The 13,040-nt window shown below is 44.0% G+C and overlaps 1 protein-coding gene across 1 annotated transcript; it reads right to left on the minus strand.

Moving 5' to 3' along the window:
• Positions 1–5,043: 5,043 nt before the first annotated feature.
• LOC136542669 (calcium/calmodulin-dependent serine/threonine-protein kinase 1-like) lies at positions 5,044–11,120 on the minus strand. The gene is made up of 11 exons (XM_066535199.1): positions 9,961–11,120; positions 8,171–8,301; positions 7,678–7,719; positions 7,480–7,588; positions 7,138–7,216; positions 6,742–7,038; positions 6,489–6,601; positions 6,229–6,336; positions 6,079–6,141; positions 5,820–5,987; positions 5,044–5,723 (listed from the first exon to the last, which is right to left on the minus strand). Exons 1-11 carry the CDS (start codon positions 10,489–10,491, stop codon positions 5,586–5,588), a joined length of 1,779 nt encoding a protein of 592 aa, XP_066391296.1. The 5' UTR covers positions 10,492–11,120; the 3' UTR covers positions 5,044–5,585.
• Positions 11,121–13,040: the final 1,920 nt, after the last annotated feature.

Consider the following 13,040-nt stretch of genomic DNA (forward strand, 5'->3'; position numbering starts at 1 on the left):
TTCAGTTGCTATAAGGGGGTCTATCCCAGATTATGATATCGCCACATAGTATCTCAAGAAGGTGGAGAGTTAGTTCACTGGCTCTTCAAAGGCTTATGCTAGTACATTGATCAAAAAATTGTTCAATAAGAAATATACTGGTGGCGGTATTAGAGAGCACATATTGAAGATGAGCAACACAGCTTCGAAGCTGAAACCAATGGATTTGGGGCTCAAGGATGAGTTCCTGATTCATTTGGTTTTTGCTTCCTTACTAAAGGAATATGAAACCTTTGTTGTTAACTACAACATGCAGCCCGACAAGTGGGACATAGAGAAGCTCATCGCAATGTGTGTTCAAGAAGAGGAGAGGCTAAAATCCTTATAGGGTGACTCTGCTAACCTTGTGAAGGACAAGAAAAAGAACTTCAATAAGAATGCCAAACCTCATGAGAAAGCCCCTCAGAACGACCATCATCCGAAGAACAACAATTCTCAAGTTGAAAAGGATCAGTGCAAATGGTGCAAGAAGCATAGACACTATCAAAGGGACTGTCCAGACTTCCTGAAGAGCCTTCTAAAGAGAGGTGAGGATTTCATTACATTCATAGATGAATCCTTGTATTTAAGTTATGCAAAATCTACTTGGTGGATTGATTCAGGTGTACTGTTCATGTTACAAATTTATTACAGGGATTTCGTACGAGGAGGACCCTGCAAAGAGGAGAAAGAAAAATTAAAGTAGCAAATGGAGTTGAAACTCAAGTTGAAGCCATTGGATATCTTTCTCTAAAATTAGTTGATGATTTTCTACTTAAGCTTTCAGATGTTCTATTTGTAACCTCTTTGCGAAGAAACTTAATAAGTGTTTCACATTTAGATGACGCTGGATATGATTGCCATTTTGGTAATGGCAAATGTTAGATTGTTTATAATAATAAATGTGTTGGTCTTGTCTTTCGACAAGACAAGCTTTATTTATTATCATTTTCTGAGAATGTGAATGATGTAAGTACTGAGAATGAGAATGCTTTCTCGTCTATGAATGCAACAAATAAGCAGAAGAGAGTGCATGATGTATCTTCAAAATTATGACACTGTCATTTAGGCCATATTTCGAGGGGGAGAATAGAGCGATTGATTAAGAAATCAATTCTTCCACCTTTAGAATTTTCAGATTTATAACAATGCATAGATTGCATAAAAGGAAAGTACGTTAAGAAAATAAAGAAAGATGCCAAATGAAGCGTATGAATTTTAGAAATAGTTCACACAGACATCTATGGTCCTTTTCCTGTGAAGAGTATGGATGGTTATGATTCATTTATAACATTCACAGATGACTACTCACGTTTTGGCTATATTTATCCAATTAAGGAAAGATTGGAAGCATTGGATAAATTTAAAATATTCAAGGCTGAAGTAGAAAATTAGCACAACTTAAAGATTAAGGTAGTAAGGTCAGACCGTGGGGACGAGTACTACGGTCGACACACCTCATATGGCTAAGTTCCTAGACCCTTTGCAAGGTACTTACAGGAAAATGGGATAGTAGCCCAGTATTCTACACCGGGCGAGCCTCAGCAGAATGGAGTAGCTAAAAGACGCAACCGTACCTTAATGGATGTGGTGAGAAGCATGATAAGTTACTCTATCCTACCGATAAGTTTATGGATGGAGGCGTTAAAAACCGTCATTCATATACTTAATCGAGTGCCAAGTAAGTCAGTGCCCAAAACATCGTATGAGTTGTGGACAGGAAAGAAACCCTCACTAAACTATTTACGTGTGTGGGGTTGTCCAGCTGGGGCAAAAGTGTTTAACCCAAACATAGGGAAGCTGGACTCCAAGACAGTCAGCTGTCATTTCATTGGCTATCCAGAAAAGTCAAAAGGTTATCATTTCTATTGTCCTGACAGACAAACAAAGTTTGTAGAAACAAGACATGCTGTCTTCTTGGAGGATGACATGATCAGGGGAAGCATGGTAGCGTGAGAAATTAGTTTTGAAGAGAAGCGGGTATACGTGCCCACTCCTATGGTTTAGGAGCCATTCTTTACGCTACATGTTGTTGTTATACCAACAGTGCAAGACACTGCACTAACAACACATGTTGTTAGTTCTCCTGTGGCAACAATGAATGAACATGAGGAACCTATCCTTCAGGATCCCCTAGAACCTGTTGTCACATATGGGAAAGAGCAACAACAGCCTCATATAGAACAATCGTCATCTACCAAAGCCCCTAGAAGGTCTCAAAGAGTCAAGAGATCAGCCATTCCTAATGATTATGAAGTTTATGAATGTGAGGAATTTCAAATGGAGGGTGATCCCACCTCATTTAAAGAAGCCATGAGAAGCGCTCACTTATCCAAGTGGCCTGAAGCCATGGAAGATAAAATAGAATCAATGAAAACCAATGGAGTTTGGAACTTAGAAACAATTCCTAAAGGAGACAAGACAGTAGGCTGTAAATGGGTCTACAAAACTAAACATGACTCCAAAGGGAATATAGAAAGGTTTAAAGCGCGACTTGTGGCGAAAGGTTTCATGCAAAGAGAAGGCATAGATTACAATGAGACATTTTCTCCAGTCTAATGTAAGTATTCTTTTAGAACCATAATGGCGCTTGTAGCACATTACGACTTAGAATTACATCAGATGGATGTAAAGACGATGTTCCTAAACGGGGATTTGGAGGAAAATGTTTACATGACACAACCGAAAGGTTTTGTTGTGGAAGAAAAAGAACGTATGGGATGCCGCCTAAAGAAATCCATTTACGGATTAAAATGAGCTTTAAGACAATGGTATTTGAAGTTTGATAGTACAATAAGAAAGTTTGGGTTTTAAGAAAATATAGATGACAATTGCGTTTATGCAAAGTTCAAGAATGGGGAATACATTTTTCTAGTCTTGTATGTGGATGACATCTTGCTCGCTAGCAGTGATGTTAATCTACTACTTGAAACAAAGAAGTTCTTGTCCTCATAGTTTGATATGAAAGATCTCGATGAAGCTCCGTTCGTCCTAGGAATAGAGATTCACCGAGATAGAGAAAAGGGGGTTTTAGGATTATCACAAAAGGCATACTTAGAAAAAGTTCTAAAGAAATACAGTATGCAAAATTGTAAGTCTTCACCTGCTCCCGTAGTCAAGGGCGATAGATATGGGGAATTTTAATGTCCCAGGAACCAATATAAAATCGATCAAATGAAAGCGGTTTCATATAGTTCAGCTGTCGGAAGTTTACAGTATGCTCAAGTGTGTACTTGCCCTGACTTAGTTTTTTTACCGGGTTGCTTGGCAGATATCGGAGTAATCTAGGAATAGAACACTAGAAATTAGTAAAGAAAGTTTTGCGTTACCTACAAGGTACGAAGGGTCTCATGCTAACGTACAGAAGATCTGATTCCCTGCACATAGAGGGATATATAGATTCTGATTATGCGGAAGATGAAAGAAAGTCCACGTCAGGATACATATTCACTCTTACAGGAGGAGCTATATCGTGGAAAAGTTCAAAGAAAATCGTCACTACATCGTCCACAATGTATGCCGAATTTGTAGCATGTTATGAGGCCATAGGGCAGGTGAATTGACTAAAGAAATTCATGCCCGGGTTGAAAGTGGTAGACGACATACATAAACCACTCAAGTTATACTGCGATAATAATCCAGCAGTATGTTATGCTCACAATAATAAGTCAAGTGGTGCTGCCAAACACATTGACATAAAGTATTATGTTGTGAAAGACAAAGTCCAGGATCATATAATTAGTCTTGAGCATATAAGAACAGAAAAGATGCTCGCGAATCCGCTTACAAAAGGCTTACCACCCAGCGTGTTCAGAAAACACTTAGCCGACATGGGTTTAAGAGAAATCCTATGATTCCTAGACAATAAGGGTATAGTTAAGAATCTGTTTCAAAACAGAGATATGCATTGTAGCTGTTTAATCTAATGGCAACTGACCGTGACAATGAGGCATGCTCTATGCACTGATCTGTGATGGAATGGGAACAAGATCAAGTAAGTAAGTTGAGTTTAAGTAATAAGGTGACATCAAGGGAGAGAATGTTAGATGATCTCTATCCAATTAGTCCAGGGCCCTTGGATTTGTGCCCTGATCGGGGGCGCCCAACCCTACATGGTTGGTGGGCTCTATCATACTGCGCTATAAAAAGAAAGGTGAATGCCTCTTCATGTTTATCACCGTGACACGAAACATATTGAGATGGACATTTTAAATAAGTTTGGGCTCTTCATGTCAACGCATCAATTCACAGACATAATAATGACTAAAGAACAGCCTGTATAGTTAGTATTTGTTGACTTTGTCTTGTATTATACTTTTCTGGTAACAGACACTAAGCCATATTCCGGCTATATGCCATAATGTGAGGAGGTTTTTCCTATTTACTACGTGGTAGTTTGACTCTCTCTCTAGCTCGGTGAGAGGTTGGGTGCACGGCCGTGTGGTCCTCCTGCCGCTCTGGCTGCTCAGTGGCCCCCAAACCCGCCGGCCGGAGCCTGCGTCTGAGGGCCTGTTCGGCCATTATTCAGCCTGTTTCGGCTTATACGATCGTGTATTATAAATTATAATAGTATTTTTCTCTTATATCAAACCAGTCAGTAGTACTTTTGATTTATAATCCACGATCGTTTCAGTCGAAACGAACAGACTGATTAAAATCGGCTAATAAGCTAACTAAAACTGTTTTATTATGAGAGAAAAATAATATAAAAGTATAAGTTTAAGCGAACAGACCCTGAGCTTTACCGGACCTGCTCCGCCGTACGTACGTCAGGACCAGCGCCGTGCTCCCTCCCAAACCGCGCGCGGCGGCGACACCGTTGCATTCACGGCATCGTACTCGTACACACCATGAGCAAGCAAGTCCACGTACAGCGCCTGCGCCTTCGTCGCCATGAACAGAGACGAGCATTGACGAGGCATTTTGCAAACTCTGCAGTAACGCGGTGCGACGTTACTGTTTTCTGATGATGCAGACAAAGGAGAGCTAGACACAGCTACAGCTGTAGGCATTGGCATAATGGCATTGACAAACAGCAGTCGCAAATCTTTCGGCCCTTCCATCATATTCATTTTTCCCTATCCTCATCTGTACACTCGTCTTTCAAGGACAGGCCTGGTGGAGTGGTGAGAGCTCTCGCTGAGTCACCAGGTCGTGGGTTCGAAGCAGCCTCTTCGTAGATTTGCGGGGGAAGGTTTGCCTCGATTTTTTTCTTCCCTAGACCCCACTTGGAGCCTCGGATACTGGGTCTGCTTTTTTTTTTATCTGTACACTCGTCTACAAACAGCTTACTTCGGTACAACAACGACGACGACGCGTCAACAATCCACGTGGCAAGGGATGGGGGTACAAGTGGTATATAAGGCACAAGTATCAGGCCTTCTGTTGCCTTACTCTTACTACACAGGACTATCAGGCATTTCTCTTCATCATTGCATTGGTCTCAGGCCGTCCACCCTCCAGCCACCATTGAACAGAACACGCACACGCACCAGCCAGAGATTGGCTTAGCCATCGGTCATCTCCTTGGTTGATGGATATGGATATGCAGGGATGGATGGTGTATGCTAGGCCTTCGGGATTGAGCGCGACGAAACCCCGTGCAAGAGCTTTATGAATCCCAGGAAGCTCAGCTTCCCGTCGGCATGTCTGATCCAGTCTTGGAGGACAACGTGAAGAGGCACTGATGGGCCAAGTCCGAGTTCCTGGCAAACCAGAGATATGAATATAAGCGATGTTCAGTGAACAACTAACATCATGCCATGCATGGCCACCAATTGTCTGAACAGATGGAATCATACCGATGCAAGTTCTTCGATCACAATAGGCCGGTTCCCTTCCTTATCAAACAGTTCATATGCGCGCCTAGCGTGCTGTTCCCAGGTCTCCAAGGCTTCCATCTGGTAAACACTGATGGCAGAAGCAGCAAACTCTTCGAAATCCAATTTTCTGTACTGAAGAGTGCACACCTGGTAATGTGAAAAGCAGGGTCAGTGGTTTAGGTTATCTCATATACCAACACTAAAGCAAATACTAGAGGGTAGTCTGGGGGTGGCTTACGGTGTTAACAAAATCAACAACCCTAGAGTCCTTCATTGCATCTGTGGAGTTCTTCACTAGAGCCTGTGTGTTCCATTTACCTTTGAGCAATTGCACAGTGAAAGAGAAAAAAAATACAGTGAAGTGCAAAAGGTAAAATTAGTTACTAACCGATTTCAGATTTTGCAATGAGATATAACCATTCTTGTTTGGGCCCAGCAATTCAAACTGCTCCCTTACATAAAAGAGTTGGTTCGTTGTCAGCGTCTTGGCTAGGGCCTGCAGAATTCATAGAAATAATTAGCAACATACAATTTACTAAGCTGTGCATACCACCAGCTCAAGGTATGCAAAGGGAACATTCATCTACAGACAAAAAAAAGGAATCCTAGTTCCTAGACATGCTCTTTCTGAAGTTTGATTATGCATACCCTCAAAGCAGACTTCCGCAGTGAAGACGAACTGATGTAAGCTCTCATTAGCTTATAGATTATCATATCCAAAGGAACTTTCACTTGTTGAGCATTACGGATCCATGGATGACCTGCAGTTATCATTTATTTGAGAAAAGTGCTAAGCATCTTCACAGCAGGATAGCAGTGTGCAACAGTGCAATAAAAAAAGGGCGTACCCAGTGCAGAGAGCTTGTGCAACAGTGCAATGCGAAGCTAATTTTGAACTTACTGAGAGCTTGTGCGGCCGTCATTCTCTTGCGGTAATCCTTATTAAGAAGCCTTTTTACAAAATCTTTAGCTTCAGCCGTGAGAGTGGGCCATGGGGCCTCATCAAAACTTGGTTCCGCCTTCAAGACAGCTCGAAAGATTCCCGACTCCGTGCGTGCCCAGAAAGGCCGACTCCCACATAGTAAGATGTAGGCAATTACTCCAATGCTCCACATATCTGCTTCAGTGCCATAAGATCTGTGGAGCACCTCTGGAGCAACATAGTATGCACTTCCAACAATGTCATTTAGTCTTTCATCTGCAGAACAAAATGATGGCATTATGACCCACTGCAGCTATTTAATATGGCATGGATAAATAGTACACATGAATCCTCATGTAACTAAATAAGACCAACCTGGCTTCACAAAGTCAGACAAGCCAAAATCTATGACCTTCAAGGGGGAATTTTCTTCCTTTGAAGAGAAAAGGAAATTCTGGAAAAGGAATGAACAAATACATAAATCACCATACATGAGAGAGAGAGAGAGAGAGAGAGAGAGAGAGAGAGAGAGAGAGAGAACTGCATTGACTAAGCAATATTAGTATTACGGAAAGAATAAGAAATATACAGGAAAAACAGCATAATAGTTATGGTATCCGGTGGCAGTTTATGTTCAGTACCAGTGTAACATAAATAAAATTCCAGGTCAATGATACAAATATCGCAACAAGTTGTCAAAGTTTCCTAGCAACATACCTCTGGTTTCAGATCACGATGAACAACACCTTGAAGATGGCAAAATGATACAACACTCAAAATTTGTACCATAATGAGCTTCGCATCCTCTTCAGAGTACTTTCCACCTCTGCAAGGAAAGAAAATTCAAATCACAACCCTAGCAGAATAAATCCTTAGAGTTGTTGAAAATTATTTTAATGTTGACTCTATAGGTACCTAGCCAGTATCCTGTCCAGCAGTTCACCTCCTTTACATAATCTGAAACATAAGGAAACAGCTGAGTTAGGTTCAAGATGATCAAGTAACCAGAATTGCATGCGTGCACAGTAATATTAACCCCCATGATGACAGTGGGCCAAAATGACTGGTCTGTGACCAAACAATCCATCAAGTGGATCTACATCTAAGGAACATGTCTCAGAAGTCTAAAGGGCGTACCCAGTGCAGAGAGTTCCCGCTCTGTGTGGGGTCTGGGGAAGGGTGTCAGTGGCAAGCCTTACCCTCGCCTGTGCAATGCGAGGAGACTGCGACTCAAACCCGGGACCTTCTGGTCACAGGCGGTAAGACTCTACCGCTTGCACCAGGCCCGCCCTTCCTCAGAAATCTAAACCTACCAATATATACAAGAACAAGAGCTTCGGCTAATGAACAGAATAACATGTGAGTACAGAAAAAGCATTCGGTTTTTACAAAAAGGGTGCAAACTTACTCCATAACTATATACACATTATCTTCATCCTCGAAAGCATCGTAGAACTGCACTAGGTTACTGTGGCCTGTCAGAGAACTCAATATTCTCACTTCTCTTCTCACATCTTCAATGGCAATAGCTGTTGTCATCTGACAGAAGATTTATTGAGTGAGAATGTTGAAACTCTTGAGCTTAAATATGGGATCACACAATTGCAGAAAACAATTAATGGTAAACAGACAATCCAACCATGAAGATAACCTACATATATAGTAAATAGGAGTATTTTTAATAATCATTTTTTATGTGATTAAGCAAATGTATTAGCAGTTGGAGAATGCAACTAACAGTCTAAGAGACAAAAGAGAAAAATAGTCCTCTCCAATGATGATAGCAAAATGGTCAACCGAAAAACAAGGCTTGTCATACATATGCAGATCTCAAAGCACAAATAATGGTCTCAAGCAACCTATCCAACAACCAATACTGTTCAGCTCAATATTACTACAACTGTGCACTGCACAGGCAATAAGTGATCAATTATAGATACCACGAACTAAAATGCCTCTTGCTGGCATCAATCCTGCAAGACACCAAATAGCCAAAAAAGAATAAATCAAAGTGCAAACCATTCAAAATCCCTAAAGAAAAAAAAAATGTGATCTTATCGGTGTCGTTTGTCTTCACTTGCTTCCCATATCAATGATTTTGTTGCACTCATTTTCTACAAAGAATGAAACAAAAACCGGTGTTGCTGCCATCCTATGACAAACAACATGAGAACATGGAATGTGAGTAGCTGTGTGTGGGGCATTACAGCATTACATATGCAACAGGAGGACTGCCAGCTTTGCTCATAAAAGCCCCGGTCTGGCCGGGGATACTGAGCCTCTACAGGGTCTTAATTGAATGACCCCTCGTATAATTGCAGGGAGGCGCATAATGAGTGAACTCTTCAAGGGGAGTTAAACCATCGAGCTGTGATTCAACAGCTCTGCTCCCTTTTGACCTACAGATCTATCCAAGGGGATCATGTGCTTCTTCCACCTGTGGATGAAACATTGAGGGAAAGATTGGAAGAAGATAGTTGGTCACGGCAGGAGGAGGGAAGATGGCAGGTCTCGGCAGGAGGCAGCTGATGGCGCCATGAGCATAACATGAAACAATCAATGCAGGAAGCAGTCCACATCCAGATGGAGGAGGCTCATCCCCTGTGACGGAGCTACCACATGAATTTCATACCGGGGCGACGAGGTCACCCTGCCACCAGCTATCACGAGCACCCCGGGAGCTATTAGAAACCGAAGGGTTCGTAAAGTTGCCTCCTTTCCATTAATCAGTTACTAAGCGTGCTTTAACCCAGCTTGATTAGTAACGTTCTACCAAATTTGTGACGGCACATATCCATCCAGCTTTGTTTAAGTCCCTAATTCTACTGCTTGAAGCAGCAGCGTGACGAAACCGAACTAGGATCCAAGACCACAGGCATGGAGGTGAAAAAATACAGAATCCAAATGCTGAGTCTTGGTCAACACATAGAGAACTGCAGACGAATTAAAAAGTCTGGATCTTGACGACAAAACTGAGCATAGCAGCATGGTGTAGACATGCTGGAATCCAACCACGCAGGAATCTGACAAAAAATTGGCCAAACATGCAAAATGCAACTGGATGGGGACAACAACAAAGAATGTAATGTGCAGAGACGTTCTTCAATGACCAAATGATACAAACAGCTAGAGAACGGGACATGACAATGGGCAATGGCATGAACCATGAAGATGAGTGCGCGCGCGCGTGTGTCGAACCTTGGCCTTGGGGATGACCTTGACGGCGACGTCCTGGCACTTGTGCTCGCCCTTCTTGGCCTTGGCGGAGCACGTGTAGCCGAAGTGGCCGCGGCCGACCTCCTCGCCGAGGTCGTACTTGGCGAAGAAGTGCTTGGAGAAGCCGAAGTTCTTGTCCAGGCCGAGCTCCGGGTCGCCGCCCTCGGGGATGGACGCCTCGTTGGGCTTGACCGAGCCGTGCCGCCGCGCGAGGAGAGCGCGGATGTGCTTGGCGGGCGACGGCGGTGGGAACGTGCGCTTGAACCCGCCGCGCGCCGGCGTGGACGCGACGCTCGAGTTCGCCGGCGAGCCCTTGTAGCTGGACGGCGGGAGCGGGCTCGGCAGGTAGAACGGGAACTTGGGCTGCTTCGGCGTGCCCGGCTTCGCCGCGGGCGCCGCCGCCGACGGCGAGGTCGCCCCGTCCCCGCCGTCGCCCGCGCCGGAGGCTACGTGGGGATCCTCCTCCGCCTCGGCCTCCGGAATTTGCGTCGGCCTGCCATGGCAGAGCCCCATGGACCGGATCAAGAGCTGGAGGAGGGCTGTAGCTCAACGACGCCCAATTGAAGCAAAATTTCCTCCAAGAAACCAGGCAGCGGTGGGTCAGAGCGTCATCTTGAATTCAACAACCCGAGAAATCGACCAAAACCGGTCGCAAGGGACCCCCATGGCCTCCAAATTCTTTCCTTGGACTTGTAACAAGAGCCGCCAATACCAGAAAAGCAAGGAACCTCCTTGAGGCGAAGATCTCGGCCGACAATTTGGAACTCCCAAGAAGAGAGAAACCAGGCCAAAATCCTTCCCTTGCAGTGGCCACGCACAGAGCGCAAGCGCAGCGAAATGCCAGGGGAAGAGGATATGGGGAAGGATGGATCAGGCTCTCTATCGCGCACAGCGCAAGAACTTATTCCTTGATTCCCGAAGTGACCAAACAATTGGAAAAGCTGGAGGCTTTGAGCGAAAGGCTCGGATCAGAGGGGAATGGGGGCGGCACTAAAAGAAACAACTGGGCGGGCGAGTGAATCCTGTGTGAATTGGGAGGGGAGAAAAAGGGGCGGAGGAGGCCTCGCCTTGCTTTTGAGCTCTTTTCTTTTTCTCCAGTTTCTTTTGGTCGTCTCCTTTCTCTTTTTCTAGCCCTGTGCCCCTCCCTGTGTTGCTGTGCTGTGCTGTGCTTTGGTGAGGGGGGATAGGCTGGTGGGGTTGGGGTGGCACAGCACAGCCCTCCCCATGGTGACACGCTCTTCTTTTGTTCGTGGCTTTGTTGCCATCTATTTGGTCTGGTCATCACTTTGCTGCAAACCTACCAAAAATATACCATAACTATGTCATGTGTATGTGTTTACCTGAATTCCCTCAGAACGTTGCCATGAAACATGGTCAGACACAAGCAGAGGCAGGGAAAAATATTTACCACTGCAATTTTTCAGCAATAATGCCAAAACTTGTAAATGATGGTTCTGAATCCTAATAATGTTCTGTTGTTTCTTTGCTTGTTACAGAAATGTACAGGGTGAGAATTTGTGGCGCTGTCTGACTGATCTCACTGTCACTGTAGCCTCTCCAGTTCGTCATCCCCTCCCTCCCCGAAAAGGCCACGAGAACAGGCTGTCCTTGTGAGCTCCTCCTCCAACCTCCTAGCTAAAGAATTGAGCAGGGGTGGAGGAGTAATGGAGGCATCAATGCTGCTTGCTGAGTAAGCCAGTACGCCCCCACCTTTCCTTTCCTTGTGGTGCTTCGTCCAGGTCCATCGCCTCCACCTCCGCGAAGCAAGTTGACTTGGAGACATGGGTTTGGGATCTCCGATTCGCTCTCCTTCTTCAGATCTGACCTGACCACCTTCTCCTGTCACTGTAATCTTTCGTCAGAGTTTTTAACTGGGGAAGCTGCCATCTTTTACTAGTAGAGACTACCTACCGGTTCCTCAGAATTTGTTAATGAGGCAGGTAAAAACTGAAGATTTGTATAAACTTCTCCAGACGTCACACGGATTAACAACCTCCGAGCCACGCTATCGATAACTCCTGTGGTGTTTGTTTGCTTTGCGTGAAGTTATCTTCGTCATGGCCTCGTGGGACATCACACTGCTGTGCAGGATAAGAAATTCAGTTGTTTTTTGAGGTAGCTAGGTGTTACTGTCAGTCAGTTTTCTGCAGTGGAATAATTCATCTCCAAACCCTTAACAAATGCACGCCCTGTTCGCTTGGCGTACTTTTTCAGCCAACGAACAATATTTTTCTGTCACAACAAATCAGCCAACAGTATTTTCAATCATGGCTTATCAGCCAATCGAACAGGGCAGCAATCAGCTTTTAACTCAGACACTGTCAGGTTAAGGACTTCTAATCATCCTATGAAACAGTGTGTTACTAGTACATTCTCTCCACTCATTTGATTGTAGCAGTGCCGGTGCCTCCACATTGGGGGATGAGATGAGGTGATTGAGGCTGCTTCAGCCTTCACCTCCAAACAAAAAGAAGGAACAGGCAGGTTCAATGGAATTGTCCAATCCCATTGTCCTCTCTGCTGCACTGCACACTCGCATAAACAAAAAAAGGTTGGAGTCAGTATTATATGCATGTTGGGACTAGGGCGCCGTTTAGTTGAAGCCAAAAACCAAAATTTTTTTGTACAGTACCCGTCACATCAAATCTTGCGGCACATGCATGGAGTATTAAATGTAGACAGAAAAAAAAACTAATTGCACAGTTAGCCGAGAAATCGTGAGACGAATCTTTTAAGCCTAATTAGTCCATAATTGGATAATTTTTGCCAAATAAAAACGAAAGTGCTACAGTAGCCAAAAGCCAAAAATTTTTGCAACTAAACGGGGCCTAGGGTTGCCACCTGCTTAATTTCAGGTTTTGCATTGGTCCAACCAGCATCGTGCCCATGCATGGCATTCAAACTCTCATGCTGCTACCTGACAGTTTCCTGAATTTTGTTTTGCTCAATAGCTTGTGCAAGTACTGTATAAATTACTAGCTGTACATCCGATCAGGCACTAGAAATCAAGGGAGTTTACATGGGTAACTGAAACAAGTGAGAAGCTAGTGCTTGTTGCCATT

This window comes from Miscanthus floridulus, chromosome 3 (genome assembly GCF_019320115.1).
Source record: "Miscanthus floridulus cultivar M001 chromosome 3, ASM1932011v1, whole genome shotgun sequence".
NCBI lineage: Eukaryota > Viridiplantae > Streptophyta > Magnoliopsida > Poales > Poaceae > Miscanthus > Miscanthus floridulus.

Bases quoted from the DNA above. Each gene is read 5' to 3' on its own strand.
- LOC136542669 (XM_066535199.1), bottom strand. From the start codon at position 10,491: ATGGGGCTCTGCCATGGCAGGCCGACGCAAATTCCGGAGGCCGAGGCG. The intron at 6,142-6,228 runs GTTAGTAACTAA...TGGAACACACAG, and splicing joins CATTGCAAAATCTGAAATCG to GCTCTAGTGAAGAACTCCAC. The intron at 5,724-5,819 runs GTATGATTCCAT...CTGGTTTGCCAG, and splicing joins TGATCGAAGAACTTGCATCG to GAACTCGGACTTGGCCCATC.